The sequence below is a fragment of the Bubalus bubalis genome, chromosome 19 (genome assembly GCF_019923935.1).
Source record: "Bubalus bubalis isolate 160015118507 breed Murrah chromosome 19, NDDB_SH_1, whole genome shotgun sequence".
Classification (NCBI taxonomy): domain Eukaryota; kingdom Metazoa; phylum Chordata; class Mammalia; order Artiodactyla; family Bovidae; genus Bubalus; species Bubalus bubalis.
This window is the reverse complement of record NC_059175.1, coordinates 58,373,437-58,394,171: the sequence shown is the minus strand read 5'-3', so window position 1 is coordinate 58,394,171 and position 20,735 is coordinate 58,373,437. Positions and strand designations below refer to the sequence as shown.

General features: G+C 44.7%; 1 protein-coding gene and 1 long non-coding RNA gene across 7 annotated transcripts in view; both read left to right on the top strand.

Annotated features, from left to right (window-relative positions):
• The window catches only part of LOC123330563, a 35,763-nt gene extending 20,187 nt beyond the window's left edge, over nt 1–15,576 (top strand). Inside the window, exons 3-4 of one of the 2 annotated variants that reach the window (XR_006546574.2) lie at nt 12,456–12,584; nt 15,210–15,576. This is a non-coding gene — a long non-coding RNA (uncharacterized LOC123330563). Of the gene's footprint in view, nt 1–12,455; nt 13,087–15,209 lie in introns of those variants that run through there. The other variant, XR_006546573.2, reaches the window with a different exon arrangement.
• Nucleotides 15,577–20,264: 4,688 nt separating this feature from the next.
• Nucleotides 20,265–20,735, top strand: part of OTULIN (OTU deubiquitinase with linear linkage specificity) — a 35,313-nt gene continuing 34,842 nt past the window's right edge. Inside the window, exon 1 of one of the 5 annotated variants that reach the window (XM_025270693.3) lies at nt 20,265–20,582. In XM_025270693.3, the coding sequence (XP_025126478.2) occupies nt 20,431–20,582 (152 nt within the window). In that variant the 5' untranslated portion in view covers nt 20,265–20,430. Of the gene's footprint in view, nt 20,599–20,735 lie in introns of all 5 variants that reach the window. The other 4 variants (XM_025270694.3, XM_025270692.3, XM_025270695.3 and 1 more) reach the window with 4 other exon arrangements.

Here is a 20,735-nt window from a genome sequence, read left to right as displayed (position 1 = left end):
TATTAGAACAGTAAAAAAAAAAAAAAAGTCATACCATTAGAACCAAAGAAAATCATTTAAATTTAATTACTTTAGCTTAATGAGAAACTCCCTATATTATCCTAATTTTGTCAATTAATTTTTTCGTGAATTAGTGAAATTTCTTCACTATGTAGGAAGAGTTCAGGGACTGGTGGTTGGAAATTTCTGAGGTCTGGGACAATTATGGGTGGAGACAATGTGAAGGAGAGGAAGGACCTTACTTGGTTTATATGCTGAAAGGACATAGCAGAGAGGGGGAAGGTTGAAGAAGATGGAAAAAGAGACACAAGAGAAATCCTGGAGGAGGTGAAAGGGTGAAGGAGAAAAGGGACTAAAATAGGAAGATAGAGACATCTCTTCCTGGAAAACTGGTGGCCAAGGGGGAGGAGAGGGTGCCTTTGAAGCTAAAGTTAGTTGAGGGAAGGAGAGAAGCTGGAAGGGCCCACCCCTGATGGCACTGATTTTATCCATGAACCACAGGTAAGTTTATTGAAGCAGGTGAGCACGGCAGAGAATGATGAAGGTTTAGGTCCATGGTAGGGTTTGGGGAAGGGAGAAGAAACAACAGGTGACGAACCACACCTGAAGATCCTGCAGAGTGCAGACCATAAATAGTAACAGCGTGAAACACGTGGCAGCCTAACTTCTGTAACTCAACCTCTTATCCCTGGCGCTGGAACAGAGATGGGGCGGGGTGAGTGCAGGGCACTGAGGTTTACTGAAAGGCTGTGTGACGTGATGGTTAAGAAGAGCATGGCCTTGGAAGCCAGCTGGCCTGAAGTAAAATCCCGTCACTTTCCTATTCAGTAAAATGGGGCCAATGATAGTTGTGTGTTGTGGCCTTACTGTGGGCAATAGTGGTATGGTAGGGTTGTTTTGAGGACTAACTGACTAAATATATTAATACGCTGTGGATTTTATCCACCTCCCTGATTTTGGGGTTAAGGAACGCCACCGAGGTTTCGTGGCTTCACACTTAGGTGAGTGGTGGACTCTTGAAAGGGGACTGTCACACCCCACAGGCCTGCAAGCCCAGTACTGGCCAGCTTAGAGACCGAAGAAAGAGGACTTCCCTGGAGTGCATAAGAATCTTCCTACCAATGCAGGGGACACCGGCTCGATCCCTGGTCTGGGATTTCACGTGCCCTGGAGTGTAAGCCCATGTGCCACAACTACTGAGCCTGTGTGCCGAAACGACCGAAGCCCTGGAGGCTGTGCTCTGAGACAAGCGCTGCAATGAGAAGCCTGCGCACCACAAGGAAGAGTAGCCCCTGCCCTCTGCAACTAGACAGAAGCCCATGTGCAGCAAAGAAGACCCAGTGCAACCAAAAAAAAAAAAAAAAAAAATTAAACAACCAATAAAAGACTGAAGAAAGCCCCTGGGATTCAGCAACAGAGACATCAGTGGTGTTAAGGGAAAGGAGGGCTTGATCCGTGTGAAGCAAGGTCCTGGAGTGACTCCCGTCGTGTGTGTGCGGCAGCCTGCAGGCTGGACATGACAGCTGTCTTCACTCCCGGGGGGAGGGGAGGTCACCAATGAATGGGGGAACTGATGTCAGGTTGGCTCATTGGTTACCAGGGAAACCAACAGAGGTGCACCTCCTCACCACTCCTTTCATGAGCCAGCAAGGTGGAGATACTGTGAAAAGTGAGAGTCGCTCAGTCGTGTCCGACTCTTTGCGACCCCAGGGACTATACAGTCCATGGAATTCTCCAGGTCAGAATATTGGAGTGGGTAGCCTTTCCCTTCTCCAGGGGATCTTCCCAACCCAGGGATGGAACCCAGGTCTCCTGCATGGCAGGCGGATTCTTTACCCTAAGGATTAAAACAATCACTAGTTCGGGCCTGGGGCAAGTATGTAGACATTTATTGAAGAGGGAAGGGCAGTCAGGTGAGTGGGTGGAGGAGACGCAAGGACGGGTCAAGCAGGGGACGTACAGGGAGCAAGAGGACAGCCATCTTGGGTGGCCTGACCATGCGGGGACCACCCAGCTCCTCTGCCCTCCCAGCCCGCTTCCTCTGAGGTTCCTCCTCTGTGGTCCTCACAACCCTCTGTGGTTGTGGTGGGGCAACAGGAGGTGGGGATACCTGGGTCTCCCCTGTTTTATTTCCAAACTATATTTTGGCATAATCACTAAGCCCTACTTTCCTCAAGCCTTTAGTTTTATCTCTCAATTACATTGGAAGGACTGATGCTGAAGCTGAAACTCCAATACTTTGGCCACCTGATGTGAAGAATTGACTCATTGGAAAAGACCCTGATGCTGGGAAAGATTGAAGGCAGGAGGAGAAGGGAATGACAGAGGATGAGATGGTTGGATGGCATCACCGAGTCAACGGACATGAGTTTGGGTAAGCTCCGGGAGTTGGTGATGGACAGGGAGGCCTGGCGTGCTGCAGTCCATAGGGTCACAAAGAGTCAGATACAACTGAGTGACTGAACTGACTGAACTGGACTACCTGTTTTAGAAGTAAACTACACCAAGCCTCTTATAAGCATTTTACTCTAATAATCCTAGTCTACCCATTCATCCACTTGCCCTTCAGAGAGGTACCTCTGGGTCACAGGGAGAGGTCACGTATGTGGAAGATGCAAAAGATAAAAACATAAAAATATGTCTTAAAAAATCGCTTTTTATCTACTTCCTCTCTTAATTCTCCTGTGGGCAGATATTTTCATCCCCTAGAATACTGATGCTCAGAGGGATCAATGATGTGCTCAGGGTTACACAGCTGTTTATTTTTTGTTTTTTGAAACATTTTACCAATTTCAGTAAAAGTTTTTCTAGGCCAATAGAATTTTGTAATTAATTTATTTAATTGGAGGCTAATTAATTTACAATATCGTAGTGGTTTTGCCATACATTGACATGAATCAGCCACAGGTGTATATGTGTCCCCTGTCCCGAACCCTCCTCCCACCTCCCTCCTCATTTCATCCCTCAGGGTCGTCCCAGTGCACCGGCTTTGAGCGCCCTGTTTCATGCATAGAACCTGGACTGGTGATCTATTTCACATATGGTAATATACATGTTTCAACGCTATTCTCTCAAATCATCCCACCCTCGAGTTCTCCCACAGAGTTCAAAAGTTTGGTCTTTACATCTACACAACTGTTTATTATCAGGGTGATAGTACACGTCTCGGAGAAGGCAATGGCACCCCACTCCAGTACTCTTGCCTGGAAAATCCCATGGATGGAGGAGCCTGGTAGCCTGCAGTCCATGGGGTCGCTAAGAGTCGGACATGACTGAGCGACTTCACTTTCACTTTTCACTTTCATGCATTGGAGAAGGAAATGGCAACCCACTCCAGAGTTCTTGCCTGGAGAATCCCAGGGATGGGGGAGCCTTGTGAGCTGCCGTCTATGGGGTCACACAGAGTCGGACACGACTGAAGCCACTTAGCAGCAGCAGCAGCAGTACTTGTCTATGCCTGTGTTCTTCCACTCGGTACTCTGCACCGTAAGGCTACTGAAGAGAAGCTGGAGACCACTGGTGTGAGGGACACTAAGAAGCGCAAGTTTCAGCTGTTTGAGTGAAAGCTGAAAAATAAATCTGATGCCAGAGTCCTTTTAAATGTTTAAAGGGATCGTGCAGTTGAGAAAAGAGTAGGCAGGGGCCAGGACAGCGGGGGCCCAGAGCTGGTGCAAGGCGGGAGCCTCCCCAGGAAGAGGAGGGCTGCAGAGGCAGAAAAGCACCTTGGTTTCTAATTGAAGCACAAGGCAGTCCTCAAACATGACTCTGGTCCTCCCAGCAAAATGATGAGAGGCATATACAGGGCAGGAAAGAGACCTTCTCCGGGAAAACCAGATGCTAAGCGTCAGCACTGGGATTCAGACCTAGTCTCCTCACTAGATTCACACTGGCTGTCGTTTGCCCTGAGAGCCTTGTTCCTCTCTGTACAATTCAAACTAGGAGATTAACGTCTTAAAAAGAAAACATATAGACTCTACACAGAAAAGGAAGAACATTTCCCTAAGTTTCACCCTAGATTCTGTGCTAAAAATCTTTAGCATGTTTTCAGGCTGTACATGGTGAGAAAGGGCTGTTGGATCGTCAGGAACTGGTGCAGGTGAGGCTCTTATGGTGCCACCTAGTGTCTATGACTGGACTTACAAGGCTATATGTGTTCTGAATAACTATTTAAGGAAAATAGCAAGTAACTGATTAATTTTACAAAAGAATAGACATTAAAACAACTGATATTTTCTTCTCCTTTCCAGAAGACTTATTAACCCAGTCTCTTGATAACCCCAAGAGCTAGACCAATGCACTGAATTACTTCACTGCGTAAAATGCCGGGGTCCAGCCCCGGCTGATCCAGGGTATTCGAAGCGGGGACGGCGTCGGCGAGGATAAGGATACAATAGCTTCAATTAGATATTAATTAAAGATATAAAGAGTAATAGAATGAGGATAGCTCAGTAGGAAAATTCAGTGGAGAAAAGAGGCTGAGTAGCTTGGTTTACGCAGGAGACCAATAAAACTTCAAGACAAGAAGTTTGCACCACTTACGTAGGCCACAGGCATCCTTCCGTTCTCCCGAAGGAGAGGAGACACTGAGGCCTCCCCGGTCAGATCTCAGAAGCCCAGGCATAATTAGCAAGCATGGCGGGTTCCGCGCTCCAGATGGAGACTCAGCCAGAATTTGGGAGAGAGAGTGACATGGGGAGACCAAGTTTCAGTGAACAAGGCCCGCGCTTTATTTTCCAAAGTAGTTTTTATACCTAAAGTTGTGCATAGAGGATAATGGGGGAAGGAGTGGAGTCATGCAAGGACAGCAGTTCCTGGTCCTAATCGAAGCCAGGCTTTCAAACTTATCATAGCAAAAGTTCAGGTGATTGACATCATCTTCTGGCCAGGAGGCCTGTTAACATTTTAAGAAACTTATTTTTCTCTAAAGGTGATTATTCCAAAGTCAGGCACCAGCCTCCAAAAAAGCATTGGACAAAGCTGCATTCCTATAGGGCAAAGGTGAGGTGGGCTCAGTCAAGAAAAGAATTAACTCAAGGGTCCAAGGTTACAAACATTGAGGCTACTACTTATACACCCATTATATCAATCAATACACTGCCAAGGACACAGTAGGTAAGGAGTATGGAGACTTAGCAGCAAACATTGGCCCAACAAGTGAAAAACCCTTCACCAATACAATTTCTAATCAATCTTTTAACTACTCAAAAGAATCTGTGTTTAGACAGTTTAGAACATCTCCTGCCTCTCACAGTTGGGAGGCTCTGAACAATCACATGTGGCCGGAAAAACCTATTCAGGCAGGCTAGAGGATTTCCAAAGGAGTTTGTAGGTTGAAACAGTCACACCCAGGAATTATTAACTGGAGCTGTAAGCTAACTCTTTTTTCAGAGAGAGGTAGTGGGGGACAGCCCCCGTAAAGTCAGAGGTGTAGGTGAGAGCACAAAGCAGAAAGTAGGCAGACTCTGGTTTTGGGGATAGATGCTCGAGAATTTCCAGGGGGACTCCTGAGGCTCAATCCCGCCTTTGCGTATGCTGAGCCTCCTTCTTCATGACCTTTGCCATGGGCGGAGCTCCTGCTCCCGGCAGTGATAGAATTCCAGTTGAGCTATTCCAGATCCTGAAAGATGATGCTGTGGAAAGTGCTACACTCAATATGCAATATGCAATATGCACTCAATATGCCGGCTCCCGGCAGTAAAACAAATGATGACCTAGTAAAGTTGAAGGTTATCTTAAAATGAACACTTTCTTTTCACTATACCAGTTGATCTAAGACCTTAAAGACCGTGAAGCTTGGAGCCAGAAGTGTCTGAGGCATTCAGGTCTTCATTCAGCAGGATGATGTAGACAATGGTGCTTCATAAGCTATAAAATGTTAAAAGGATTAGATTTAGCTATTATTTCATGAATATGATTCCATACCCTTGACACACCTCCCTTCTCAGCCTCATAACATATTTATAAGAATTGCTATCTAGACTTTACATCTGAAGAGGCTGAGGCTCACAGAGGTCACATGACTGACTCAAGGCCATAGAGCTGACTTTTTCTCTGCTATACTATTAATACAGGGGATGAGATGGTTGGATGGCATCACCAGCTTGATGGACATGAGTTTGAGTAAGCTCTGGGAGTTGGTAATGGACAGGGAAGCCTGGCATGCTGTAGTCCAAGGGGTCGCGGAGTTGGACATGACTGAGCAACTGAACAGAACAGATACTATTAATACATTGCCACATGATATTGATATAAGGATTTAATCTAGAAGAAATTTATGATTCTATTGGGTTAGGAACAGGCATATAAAGATTTATGAGTGTTGGGAAATGAGTGTTTGTAGGTTGAAGCCCTAACCCCTAATGTGACCTATTGGATGTGGGGCCTTACGGAAGTAAAATTAAATGAGGTTGTAAGGGTACAGTCCTGATCTGATAGGATTACATCCTGAAGAAGAGGAAGAGAGACCAGGGCAACTTCCAGCCTTGCTAGGCCAGTCGGTTGTGAGATATTAATAAATCACAATCCAGCTTGCCGAGATAGGCATATGGACACTTCATATTTCTAAATGACTGTTTTAGGGAATTTTCTGGTGGTCCTGTGGTTAGGACTCGGTGCTTTCATTGCCAGGGCCTGGGTTCAATCCCTGGTTGGGGAACTAAGAACCCACAAGCCAGATGGTGTGGCCCCAAAAAGGTGACAGGCTAACACAGATGTCAGACAGCTCTAAACTCAAATGCATCTCAGAGATGACCTCCTCCTTAGAGGTACCTCATCATTAATAAACATGGGCTTTCTCACAGAGCCCTGTGTGTCCTCTGTGGGTAAGAGATGGAATGGAGCTGCCGAGCCAAGGACTGAATGTGGCTTTGGGTTCTGGCTCAAGAACAGAACCTGTGGCCCCCAGCTGCCACACTGATAAAACCAAAGGGTTTTGGCTAGTTATTCTGAGGTAGTCATCTGAATATTTTTGCCCACTTTATGTGAAATGCCAGGCTGGAAGAAGCACAAGCTGGAATCAAGATTTCCGGGAGAATTATCAATAACCTGAGATGTGCAGATGACATCACCCTTATGGCAGACGGTGAAGAGGAACTAAAGAGCTTCTTGATGAAGGTGAAAGAGGACAGTGAAAAAGATGGCTTAAAACTCAACAGTCAAAAACTAAGATCATGGCATCTGGTCCCATCAGTTCAGTTCAGTTCAGTCGCTCAGTCGTGTCCGACTCTGTGACCCCATGAATCACAGCACGTCAGGCCTCCCTGTCCATCACCAACTCCCGGAGTTCACTCAGACTCACATCCATCGAGTCAGTGATGCCATCCAGCCATCTCATCCTCTGTCGTCCCCTTCTCTTCCTGCCCCCAATCTCTCCCAGCATCAGAGTCTTTTCCAATGAGTCAACTCTTTGCACAAGGTGGCCAAAGTACTGGAGCTTCAGCTTTAGTATCATTCCTTCCAAAGAAATCCCAGGGCTGATCTCCTTCAGAATGGACTGGTTGGATCTCCTTGCAGTCCAAGGGACTCTCAAGAGTCTTCTCCAGCACCACAGTTCAAAAGCATCAATTCTTCGGCACTCAGCTTTCTTCACAGTCCAACTCTCACATCCATATATGACCACAGGAAAAACCATGGTCTTGACTAGATGGACCTTTGTTGGCAAAGTAATGTTTCTGCTTTTGAATATGCTATCTAGGTTGGTCATAACTTTCCTTCCAAGAAGTAAGCGTCTTTTAATTTTATGGCTGCAATCACCATCTGCAGTGATTTTGGAGCCCCCCCCCAAATAGTCTGACACTGTTTCCACTGTTTCTTCATGGCAAATAGATGGGAAAACAATGCAAATAGTGACAGGCTTTATTTCCTTGGGCTCCAAAATCACTGTAGATGGTGACTGCAAGCCATGAAATTAAAAGATGCTAGATCCTTGGAAGAAAAGCTATGACAAACCTAGGCAGCATATTAAAAAGCAGAGACATTACTGACAAAGATCAGTCTAGTCAAAGCTATGGTTTTTCCAGTAATCATGTATGGATGTGAGAGTTGGACCATAAGAATTGATGCTTTTGAACTGTGGTGTTGGAGAAGACCCTGGGGAGTCCCTTGGATAGCAAGATCAAACCAGTCAATCCTAAAGGAAATCAGTTCTGAATATTCATTGGAAGGACTGATGCTGAAGCTGAAGCTCCAATACTTAGGCCACCTGATTTGAAGAACTGACTCATTGGAAAAGACCCTGATGCTGGGAAAGTTTGAAGGCAGGAGAAGAAGGGGATGACAGAGGAAGAAGTGGTTAGATGGCATCACTGACTCAATGGACATGAGTTTGAGTAAGCTCTAGGAGTTGGTGATAGACAGGGAAGCCCAGCGTGCTGCAGTCCATGGGGTCATAAAGAGTTGGACAGAACTGAGCAAGGCTATGGTTTTTCTAGTGGTCATATATGGATGTGAGAGTTGGACTGTGAAGAAAGCTGAGTGCCAAAGCATTGATGCTTTTGAACTGTGGTGTTGGAGAAGACTCTTGAGAGTTCCTTGGACTGCAAGAAGATCCAACCAGTCCATTCTGAAGGAAATGAGCCCTGAGATTTCTTTGGAAGGACTGTTGCTAAAGCTGAAAGTCCAGTAGTTTGGCCACCTCATGCGAAGAGTTGACTCATTGGAAAAGACTCTGATGCTGGGAGGGATTGGGGGCAGGAGGAGAAGGGGACGACAGAGGATGAGATGGCTGGATGGCATCACTGACTTGATGGATGTGAGTCTGAGTGAACTCCGGGAGTTGGTGATGGACAGGGAGGCCTGGCGTGCTGTGATTCATGGGGTCGCAAAGAGTCAGACATGACTGAGCAACTGAACTGAACTGCATTGTCCCTAAAAGAGTTTTGAAAGACCTTGAAACTGTTACCATGTTTGGAAGCTGACATCTAAAATTTTCCATTAGAAATTTAGTTTTAAAGGCTGTAATTTCTACTGCATTACAAATATTGACATTTAAAAATAATCACAATTCATTTCTAATACCATCTAAATATTAGAAATTCATATCATTCTTATAAAAACATGCATTTCACATCATTCATTTTTCTCACTGAAATATTATTTTTACTCCATTCCCAGAATTTTATATACACAGAGCCCATATTTTTATGTTTGAATGTCTTTTATTAGTTAAAACTACCTGCAAGTTTTATTATTATAATTATTAGTAGCTAAATTTTAAAAAATTTAATTGGAGGGTGATGGCTTTACAGGGCTATGCTGGTGTCTGGTGTACAACATAAATCAGCTCTAAGTATGTGTGCCCTCCCTGCCCCCGCAATCCCCCCTCCAGGCCGCCACAGCGCACCAAGCTGCGCTCCCTGTGCCCTGCAGCAGCTTCCCACTAGCTGTCTGTTTCACACAGGGTTGGTGTATGTGTGTCAATGCTACTCTCACAGTTCGGTCCACCCTCTCCTTCTCCCACCGTGTCCCCAAGTTTGTTCTCCACATCTGCGTCTCTATTCCTACCCTGCAAATGTTTTTCTGACTTACTTCATTCTGTATGGACAGAGTCTAGTGACTCTTCCTTTTCTTATAAGGACACCAGCCCTGTCAGATTAGGGCCCCACTCTTAGGAGTGAGCGACTTCACTTTCACTTTCCACTTTCATGCATTGGAGAAGGAAATGGCAACCCACTCCAGTGTTCTTGCCTGGAGAATCCCAGGGACGGGGGAGCCTGGTTGGCTGCCGTCTATAGGGTCGCACAGTGTCGGACACGACTGAAGTGACTTAGCAGCTTAGGACTTTGCTTCCCTTGTGGCTCAGCTGGTAGAGAGTCTGCCTGCAATGCGGGAGACCTGGGTTTGATCCCTGGGAGACCTGGGAAGATCCCCTGGAGAAGGGAAAGGCTACCCACTCCAGTATTCTTGCCGGGAGAATTCCATGAACTGTAGAGTCTGTGGGGTCACAGAGTTGGACATGATGACTGAGTGACTTTCAGCCTTACTTTCTTAGGACTTCATTTAACCTTCATCACCTTCTCACAGTCCCTATTTCCAAATGTCTTAGTTCAAGCTGTTTAACAAACTACCATACACTGGATGGTTTAAACAATAGAAATTTATTTCTTACAATTCTGGAGCCTGCAAGTCCAAGATCAAGGTGCCACCATGGTGGAGTTCTGGGGAGGAATATTTTCTGATTTGTAGACTGCTGACTTCTTACACCCTCACCTGGCAGAGAGCAGAGAGGAAGAGCAAACTTCTTTGTGACTTAAAAAAAAAATTAATCAATTATTTTGGTTTTTATAATTTTTATTGAAGTGTAATAAAATTACAATGTTTCAGGTGTACAACAAAAATAATTCACTTATAAATATGTCCATTCTTTTTCAGATTCATTTCCATTATAGGGAACTGTGGCTCAGATGGTAAAGAATCCACCTGCAATGTGGGAGACCTGGGTTCAGTCCCTGGGCTGGGAAAATCCCCTAGAGGAGGGCATGGCAACCCACTTCAGTATTCTTGCCTGGAGAATCCCATGGACAGAGGAGCCTGGTGAGCTACAGTCCATGGGGTTGCAAAGAGTTGGACACGACTGAGCGACTAAGCACAAAAGATATTGAATATATTTCCTTGTGCTATACAGTAGGTCTTTCTTGCTTATCTATTCTATATATACTAGTGTATATCTTTTAATCCTCAAGTCCTAATTTATCCCTCCCCCTCCTTTCTCCTTTGGTAATTATAATTTTGTTTTCTATGTCAGTGAGTCTATTTATGTTTTGTAAAAAACTTCATTTATATCATTTTTTTAGATTCCACATATAAATGGAATTCATTAAATATGATAATCTCTAGGTTCCCCCATGTTGCTCCAAACAGCATCATTTCATTCTTTTTTTATAGCCAAATAATATTCCATTGTATAAATATACCACATATTCTTCATCCATTCATCTGTTAATGGACATTTTGGTTGCTTCGATGTCTTGGGTATTGTAAATAGTGCTGTTATGAATACTAGGGTGCATTCTCTTTTTGAATTAGAGTTTTCATCTTAATGCCCAGGAGTGGGATTGCTGGATCATATGATAACTCTATTTTTAGTTTTTTTAAGGAACCTCCATACTGTTCTCCATCATGGTTGTACCAATTTACATTCCTACCAAGAGTACATGTGCTAAGTCACTTCAGTTGTGTCCAACTCTTTGTGACCCTATGGGCTGAAGCCCAGCAGGCTCCTCTGTCCATGGGGGATTCTCCCGGCAAGAAGATGTTGCCATGCCCTCCTCCAGCGGATCTTGCCAACCCAGGGATTGAACTGGTGCCTCCAGCATTACAGGCAGATTCTTTATCAGTGAGGCACCCAGGAAGCCACCAAGAGGGCATGGGAGTTTCCTTCTCCCCACACCCTCTCCAGAATTTATTATTTGTAGACTTTTTGATGATAGCCATTCTCACTGGTGTGTAGTGATACCTCATTGTAGTTTTGATTTGCATTTCTCTAATAATTAGTGGTGTTGAACATCTATTCTTGTGTCTGTTGGTCATCCCTATGTCTTCTTTGGAGAAATGTCCAGATTTTCTGCCCATTTTTTGATTGGGTTGTTGGATTTTTGATTGGGTTGTTGGATTTTTGATATTGAGCTATGTGGTGGGTTGTTCAGCCACTCAGTTGTGTCTTTTTGTGACCCCATGGACTGCAGCATGCCAGGCCTCCATGTCCTTCACCATTTCCCAGAGTTTGCTCAAACTCATGTCTATTGAGTCAGAAATGCCATCCAATCATCTCATCCTCTGTCGTCCCCTTCTCCTTCTACCCTCAACCTTTCCCAGCATCAGGGTCGTTTCCAATGAGTCGCTCTTCTCATCAGGTGACCAAAGTATTGGAGCCGCAGCTTCAGCATCAGTCCTTTCAAAGAATATTCTGGGTTGATTTCCTTTAAGATTGACTGATTTTATCTCCTTGCTGTCCAAGGGACTCCTAAGAGTCTTCTCCAACACCACAGTTTGAAGGCATCAATTCTTCAGCACTCAGCCTTTCAGCTTGATTTCAGCTTGTGATTTACACAGCCATCATTTCGCATGATGTACTCTGCACAGAAGTTAAATAAGCAGGGTCACAACATACAGCCTTGACATACTCCTTTCCCAATTTTGAACCAGTCTGTTGTTACATGTCTGGTTTTAACTGTTGCTTCTTGACCTGCCTACAGGTTTTTCAGGAGGTGAGTTATATGAGCTGTTTGTATATCTGGAAAATCAACCACTTGTTGGTTGCATCGTTTGCACGTATTTTCTCCCAGTCTATAGGCTGTCTTTTCATTTTGTTTATGATTCCCTTTGCTGTGAAAAAGCTTTTAAATTTAATGAGACCTCATTTATTTATTTTTGTTTCTATTTCCATTACTCTAGGAGATGAATCAAAAAAAATCACTGTGATTTGTGTTAAAGAGTGTTCTGCTTATATTTTCCTCTAGCTGTTTCTGTATTCCAAAAATTATAAGATGCTGGTGGAAGAAATTGAAGACAACACAAACAGATGGAAAGACTCATCATGTTCTTGCATTATAAGAATCAGTACTGTTGAAATGACCACACTACCCAAGGTAATCTACAGATTCAATGCAAACCTATCAAATTACCAATGGCAGTTTTCACAGAACTAGAGCAAAAACTTTTAAAATTTGTATGGAAACACCAAATAACCAAACAATCTTGAGAAAGAAGGACAGAACTGGAGGAATCATGTGCCCTGACTTTAGACAAGACCACAAAACTGTAGTAATCAAAGCAGAATGGTACTGGCACAAAAACAGACCCTAGATCAATGGACTGGGACAGAAAATGGAGAAAGAAGCCCACACACTTAATGATCAATCAATCTATGATGAAGGGGGCAAGAAAACACAATGGAGAAAAGACAATCTAATAAGTGGCTCTGGGAAAACTGGACAGTTTCATGTAAAAGAATGAAATTAGGACATTCTCTAACACCATATACAAAAATAAACTGAAAATGATTAAAGGCCTAAGTGTAAGACCATATATCTTGTGACTCTTATAAGGGTGCTTACTAATCTCATTCATGAGGGCTCCACCCTCCTGACCTCAGTTCCGTTCAGTTGCTCAGTCATGCCTGACTCTTTGTGACCCCATGGACTGCAGCATGCCAGGCCTCCCTGTCCATCACCAACTTGCAGAGTTTATTCAAACTCATGTCCATTGAGTCGGTGATGCCATCCAGCCATCTCATCCTCTGTCATCCCCTTGTCCTCTTGCCTTCAATCTTTCCCAGCATCAGGGTCTTTTCAAATGAGTCAGCTCTTCTCATCAGGTAGCCAAAGTACTGGAGTTTCAGCTTCAACGTCAGTCCTTCAGTCCTGCCCTCCTTTGATCCTAATTACTTCCCTATGGCCCACCTCCTAAAACCACCTCATTGGAGATGAGGGTTTCAACACATGAATTTTGGGACGACACAAATATTTAGCTCATATCACCAAGTACGGTCATATTGGCAGGTATGGCTTCAACATATCAATTTGGAAGAGCTATGATTCAGTACATAGCAGATATTAAGGTTCTAAGGGTATGGAATTCCATTAGAAGCTCTTCAAATAATTTAAAATTATCAGCTGCCTGAATTACTTGTTTAGGATGAAGTTCTATTCAGCTGGAGGCAAAAGACTGGTTTAATATTTTCCAGAATTCCAAGTATTTGTATAACATCATTTTCTGTCATATCCTTATGTATAAAATCATTTCAATTTCATGATAAAATTTCATTATGACACACACTTCTCCCAAGAAAAACTCTTGGGGACAATTTTGGGGGTTTCCAGGTAAACTATTACTAGTACAAGGTATTTTTAATGAACTATTTCCCCCATTTTTTCCCTGTAAAGTTATTTATTCTAGTCTTTTGAACTGCAAAGACATAGCAGCCCCCTGCTCCAGAGTCCCGTTTACAGATAATGACCATTCCACAATCAAGAAGCATATTGGGTCTTCCCCAGTGGTCCAGTGGTTGAGGCTTCACCTTGCAATGCAGGGGGTACAGGTTCGATCCTTGGTCAGGGACCAAAACATAAAGCAGAAGCAATGTAGTGATAGATTCTATAAAGACTTTATAAAAAATGGTCCATGTTAAAAAAAAAAAAACACTAAAAAAAAAAACAAAAAACAGGCATGCTAAAAGTAGGGGGTCTTTCAAATAAATACTCAGGTATTCCTCGAGTTGTTAATTTCTAAATGAAACTAGAGATACTTGTGGCTACTTTAGAAACTGATGTATAGAATACACTTGAAGTCTATTTTTGATAACTGTGATACTGGGGAATTCCATAGAGTAAAAATATAGGGTGTTTTCACTTTACTGTAAAATATGAGCTTTTGGTATTGTAAAGGAAGATATGCATCCAACTGTACTAAGCTCCTTATAGAGAATTTAAAAAATCAATCATGCCAACAAACAAAAACTACAATGGCTCAGTAATATTCTTCATGAACAGTAAGTGTAAATAGGGCTGAAGTATTGAAAGAAAAGGAACTCAGAATCTTTCATGCAATAACTATTCTAGGCAAGGCAATGAAGAAGCAATGTTAGTTTGAGATGGTTCAAAATCTATGTTACCAAGTCAAATTATAATGTCATCATTTTAGTTACCTAATTTAGGAATGTTTGATTCTAAGAGAAAGCTGGAAACTAACTGGAATTGTCTCTAGCCATGTGATTATACAGGCTTTCACTTAGCTTATAGATTTTTCTGCTATTATTTATTCATCTTGACATAAGAATAGGCTAACTGTAATTATATCACAGTTCATGGGCTTACTTCTCACAACTCCAAGAAACTCTGATTTAGTTTTTGAGTGTAGTTTAACACACTTGCTCTCTAATAATTTAGTTCTGTAATGTTAATTTTAAAAAAATTGTGAGATATTATACACATATACATTGAAAATACACAAAGAATCTATTTCCAAATAAAGAGGATGACTTTTAGGGGACACTAATCACTCCACTACAATCCTTTAATATCCACACAGAACTTAACTGTATATTCTTTTGTATGCTCTGCATTTTTTAGCATGTATATTTATTATTTTTCAATATAAAATTAAAGGGGGTTACCTAAAAGTACAAGTATTCTTTTCATCTAGTGACTCCCTTTGATGCTGACTACTACTCAGACTCCCTGTTCTGCCTTTTCCCAATCTTTCTCTAACTGCAGACCACAAGATCTTTCAAAATAATCTCTTCCTTCCGATCTTTCGAAGAGGCTCAAACACAAGCTCCCTAAGTGAGTCGAAGGAGGCTTTTTCAAGATCTGGTCTCTCTCCAGCGCCCTTATTGGACGGAATACTGGAGCTGCCACTACAGATCACTGGAGGTTCGTCTTTCAATAAAACCCCATTATGAACCCGTTCTGCCCCAGAACTACTTGGGTTTTGGAACTGCCTAAGCCATTTCTTCATCCATACTTCGGCCCAGCGTTCTTCGCCCCTTGCATCTTTAGCGGCTGCCCCACTATTCCCTCCCCACCGATGAAACATTTTTGTTTTCTTATCTTTGAAGTTTGTTAATATTTTCCCCTTGCTCCTCGTAAATCAAATCTCCTATCAAAAGGATGTCTGAGAACAGACGCTGTGCTGTGTTGGCTCACCTGTCGGGTTCAACCACTTCCCACTTGTCGCCCTCACGGAGGAAGAGACGGTAACTGCCAGCCCTGAAGCCACAAGCCCGACCCCCAAGGCCCGCGAGGCTCAGCGCTCCGGGCTATGAGGGCTGGGGGTGATGAAACTGTCACCGGGGTAGGGCAGCCGCACATCACCCACATGGCCCCCATCCCTTGCTCTCCAGTCAAAGGAAATCCCGACAGCGGAGTGCAAAGCTCCAAAGCCCAGGGCGAAGCTTCAAAGCCCAGGGCAACACTGGTGCCCAAACAGGATAGGGCCCTGTCACAGTTGAGCTATTTCAAATCCTGAAAGATGATGCTGTGAAAGTGCTACACTCAATATGCCAGCAAATTTGGAAAACTCAGCAGTGGCCACAGGACTGGAAAAGGTCAGTTTTCATTCCAATCCCAAAGAAAGGCAATGCCAAAGAATGCTCAAACTACCGCACAATTGCACTCAACTCACACGCTAGTGAAGTAATGCTTAAAATTTTCCAAGCCAGGCTTCAGCAATACGTGAACTGTGAACTTCCTGATGTTCAAGCTGGTTTTAAAAAGGCAGAGAAACCAGAGATCAAATTGCCAACATCTGCTGGATCATCGAAAAAGCAAAAGAGTTCCAGAAAAACATCTATTTCTGCTTTATTGACTATGCCAAAGCCTTTGACTGTGTGGATCACAAGAAACTGTGGAAAATTCTTCAAGAGATGGGAATACCAGACCACTTGACCTGCCTCTTGAGAAACCTATATGCAGGTCAGGAAGCAACAGTTAGAACTGGACATGGAACAACAGACTGGTTCCAGATAGGAAAAGGAGTACATCAGGGCTGTATATTGTCACCCTGCTTATTTAACTTATATGCAGAGTACATCATGAGAAACACTGGGCTGGAGGAAGCACAAGCTGGAATCAAGAATGCTGGGAGAAATATCAATAATCTCAGATATGCAGATGACACCACCCTTATGGCAGAAAGTGAAGAGGAACTCAAGAGCCTCTTGATGAAAGTGAAAGAGGAGAGTGAAAAAGTTGGCTTAAAGCTCAACATTCAGAAAACGAAGATCATGGCATCTGGTCCCATCACTTCATGGGAAATAGATGGGGAAAAAGTGGAAACAGTGTCAGACTTTATTTTTTTGGGCTCCAAACTCACTGCAGATGGTGATTGCAGCCATAAAATTAAAAGACACTTACTCCTGGGAAGGAAAGTTATGGCCAGCCTAGACAGCTTCCCTGGTGGCTCAAACGGTAATGCATATGCTTGCAATGCGGGAGAGCCGGGTTCAATCCCTGGGTAGGGAAGATCCCTTGGAGAAGGAAATGGCAACCTACTACAGTACTCTTGCCTGGAGAATCCCAGGGACGGAGAAGCCTGGTAGGCTACAGTCCACGGGTTGGAAAGAGTTGGACACGACTGAGCGACTTCACTTCACTTCAGACAGCATATTAAAAAGCAGAGACATTACTTTGCCAACAAAGGTCCGTCTAGTCAAGACTATGGTTTTTCCAGTGGTCATGTATGGATGTGAGAGTTGGACTATAAAGAAAGCTGAGCAGTGAAGAATTGATGCTTTTGAACTGTGGTGTTGGAGAAGACTCTTGAGAGTCCCTTGGACTTCAAGCAGATCCAAACAGTCCATCCTAAAGGAAATCAGTCCTGGGTGTTCATTGGAAGGACTGATGCTGAAGCTGAAGCTCCAGTACTTTGGTCACCTGATGCAAAGAGCTGACTCATTGGAAAAGACCCTGATGCTGGGAAAGATTGAGGGCAGGAGGAGAAGGGAACGACAGAGGATGAGATGGCTGGATGGCATCACCTACTCAATGGACATGGGTTTGGGTGGACTCTGGAAGTTGGTGATGGACAGGGAGGCCTGGCGTGCTGCGGTCATGGGGTCGCAAAGAGTCGGACACGGCTGAGCAACTGAAATGAATGCTTTCTCCTCACGGAGGACGCGTCCCGCCACTGGTCCAGGGGTTTCTCGCCCTCATGCTGGGAGACGCGACGACAAGGGGCAGTCAGATCAGATCAGATCAGTCACTCAGTCGTGTCCGACTCTTTGCGACCCCATGAATCGCAGCATGCCAGGCCTCCCTGTCCATCACCAACTCCCGGAGTTCACTTAGACTCACATCCATCGAGTCAGCGATGCCATCCAGCCATCTCATCCTCTGTCGTTCCCTTCTCCTCCTGCCCCCAATCCCTCCCAGCATCAGAGTCTTTTCCAGTGAGTCAACTCTTTGCATGAGGTGGCCAAAGTACTGGAGCTTCAGCTTTAGCATCATTCCTTCCAAAGAAATCCCAGGGCTGATCTCCTTCAGAATGGACTGGTTGGATCTCCTTGCAGTCCAAGGGACTCTCAAGAGTCTTCTCCAACACCACAGTTCAAAAGCATCAATTCTTCGGCACTCAGCTTTCTTCACAGTCCAACTCTCACATCCATATATGACCACAGGAAAAACCATAGCCTTGACTAGACGAACCTTTGTTGGCAAAGTAAGGTCTTTGCTTTTGAATATGCTATCTAGGTTGGTCATAACTTTCCTTCCAAGGAGTAAGCGTCTTTTAATTTCATGGCTGCAGTCACCATCTGTAGTGATTTTGGAACCCAGAAAAATAAATTCTGACACTGTTTCCACTGTTTCCCCATCTATTTCCCATGAAGTAGTGGGACTGGATGCTATGATCTTCGTTTTCTGAATGTTGAGCTTTAAGCCAACTTTTTCACTCTCCTCTTTCACTTTCATCAAGAGGCTTTTTAGTTCGTCTTCACTTTCTGCCATAAGGGTGGTGTCATCTGCATATCTGAGATTATTGATATTTCTCCCGGCAATCTTGATTCCAGCTTGTGTTTCTTCCAGTCTAGCGTTTCTCATGATGTACTCTGAATATAAGTTAAATAAGCAGGGTGACAATATACAGCCTTGACGAACTCCTTTTCCTATTTGGAACCAGTCTGTTGTTCCATGTCCAGTTCTAACTGTTGCTTCCTGACCTGCAAACAAATTTCTCAAGAGGCAGATCAGGTGGTCTGGTATTCCCATGTCTTGAAGAATTTTCCACAGTTTCTTGTGATCCACACAGTCAAAGGCTTTGGCATAGTCAATAAAGCAGAAATAGATGTTTTTCTGGAACTCTCTTGCTTTTTTGATGATCCAGCAGATGTTGGCAATTTGATCTCTGGTTCCTCTGCCTTTTCTAAAACCAGCTTGAACATCTGGAAGTTCACAGTTCACATATTGCTGAAGCCTGGCTTGGAGAATTTTGAGCATTACTTTACTAGCATGTGAGATGAGTGCAATTGTGTGGTAGTTTGAGCATTCTTTGGCATTGCCTTTCTTTGGGATTGGAATGAAAACTGACCTTTTCCAGTCCTGTGGCCACTGCTGAGTTTTCCAAATTTGCTGGCATATTGAGTGTAGCACTTTCACAGCATCATCTTTCAGGATTTGGAATAGTTCAACTGGAATTCCATCACCTCCACTAGCTTTGTTCATAGTGATGCTTTCTAAGGCCCACTTGACTTCACATTCCAGGATGTCTGGCTCTAGGTCAGTGATCACACCATTGTGATCATCTGGGTCATGAAGATCTTTTTTGTACAGTTCTTCTGTGTATTCTTGCCATCTCTTCTTAATATCTTCTGCTTCTGTTAGGTCCATACCATTTCTGTCCTTTATTGAGCTCATCTTTGCATGAAATGTTCCTTTGGTATCTCTGATTTTCTTGAAGAGATCCCTAGTCTTTCCCATTCTGTTGTTTTCCTCTATTTCTTTGCATTGATCGCTGAAGAAGGCTTTCTTATCTCTTCTTGATATTCTTTGGAACTCTACATTCAGATGTTTATATCTTTCCTTTTCTCCTTTGCTTTTCACTTCTCTTCTTTTCACAGCTATTTATAAGGCCTGCCCAGACAGCCATTTTGCTTTTTTGCATTTCTTTTCCATGGGAATGGTCTTGATCCCTGTCTCCTGTATAATGTCACAAACCTCACTGCATAGTTCATCAGGCACTCTATCTATCAGATTTAGGCCCTTAAATCTATTTCTCACTTCCACTGTATAATCATAAGGGATTTGATTTAGGTCATACCTGAATGGTCTAGTGGTTTTCCCTACTTTCTTCAATTTAAGTCTGAATTTGGCAATAAGGAGTTCATGGTCTGAGCCACAGTCAACTCCCGGTCTTGTTTTTGCTGACTGTATAGAGCTCCTCCATCTTTGGCTGCAAAGAATATAATCAATCTGATTTTGGTGTTGACCATCTGGTGATGTCCATATATAGAGTCTTCTCTTGTGTTGTTGGAAAGGGTGTTTGTTATGACCAGTGCATTTTCTTGGCAAAACTCTATTAGTCTTTGCCCTGCTTCATTCCGTATTCCAAGGCCAAATTTGCCTGTTACTCTAGGTGCTCTCCGAGCTGCTCCGGGGCGGGGCGCCAGCGCGCGGGGGCGGAGTACGCCCAGTAGCCTCTCGCGTGCGCGGGCCTTTCGTCTCCTGCCGCTCCACCCCCGCGCGGGCGCATGCGCAGCCTGGGCGTCGCGAGACTCCCGGCAGGCGCGGGCCGCGCCCCTCCTCCCCCGTCCTCGCCGCCGGTCAGAGGTCAGGGGGCGGGCGGCGGTGACGCGCCGGAAGCGTCCTGGGCACTGTAGCTAGCTGGCGGGCAAGCGGCGCGGCTGAGGAGACGGCTGCCGCCCGGGCGCCCCGACGGGAGGGCCTCCGGATCGCTGGGAGGCGGCCGAAGCCCTGCGGCCCCTCCGCCAGCGGCGGCCCCATGAGTCGGGGGAAGATGCCTCAGCCCGAAGCGTGGCTGGGCGCTAGCTGTATGGAGAAGCCGGCATGGGAGGCGGGGGCCGCCGCGCCGGAGGGCGGGAAGTATGCGGCCGGCGGGCCACCGCGGGTCGCGGTGCAGTGCCCGTCCGAGCAGTGAGTGCGAGGCGCGGTGCGCGGGGCCAGGGGCGGGGAGGGCGATCCGGGCTCGGCCCCCTGAGGGGACGCTGCGGGGAGTGTTGGGATGGGGTGGGCTGGGGAGTAGCCGGCGGAGGGCCCTTCGCATCTAAGTACGATCGTCGGAAATAG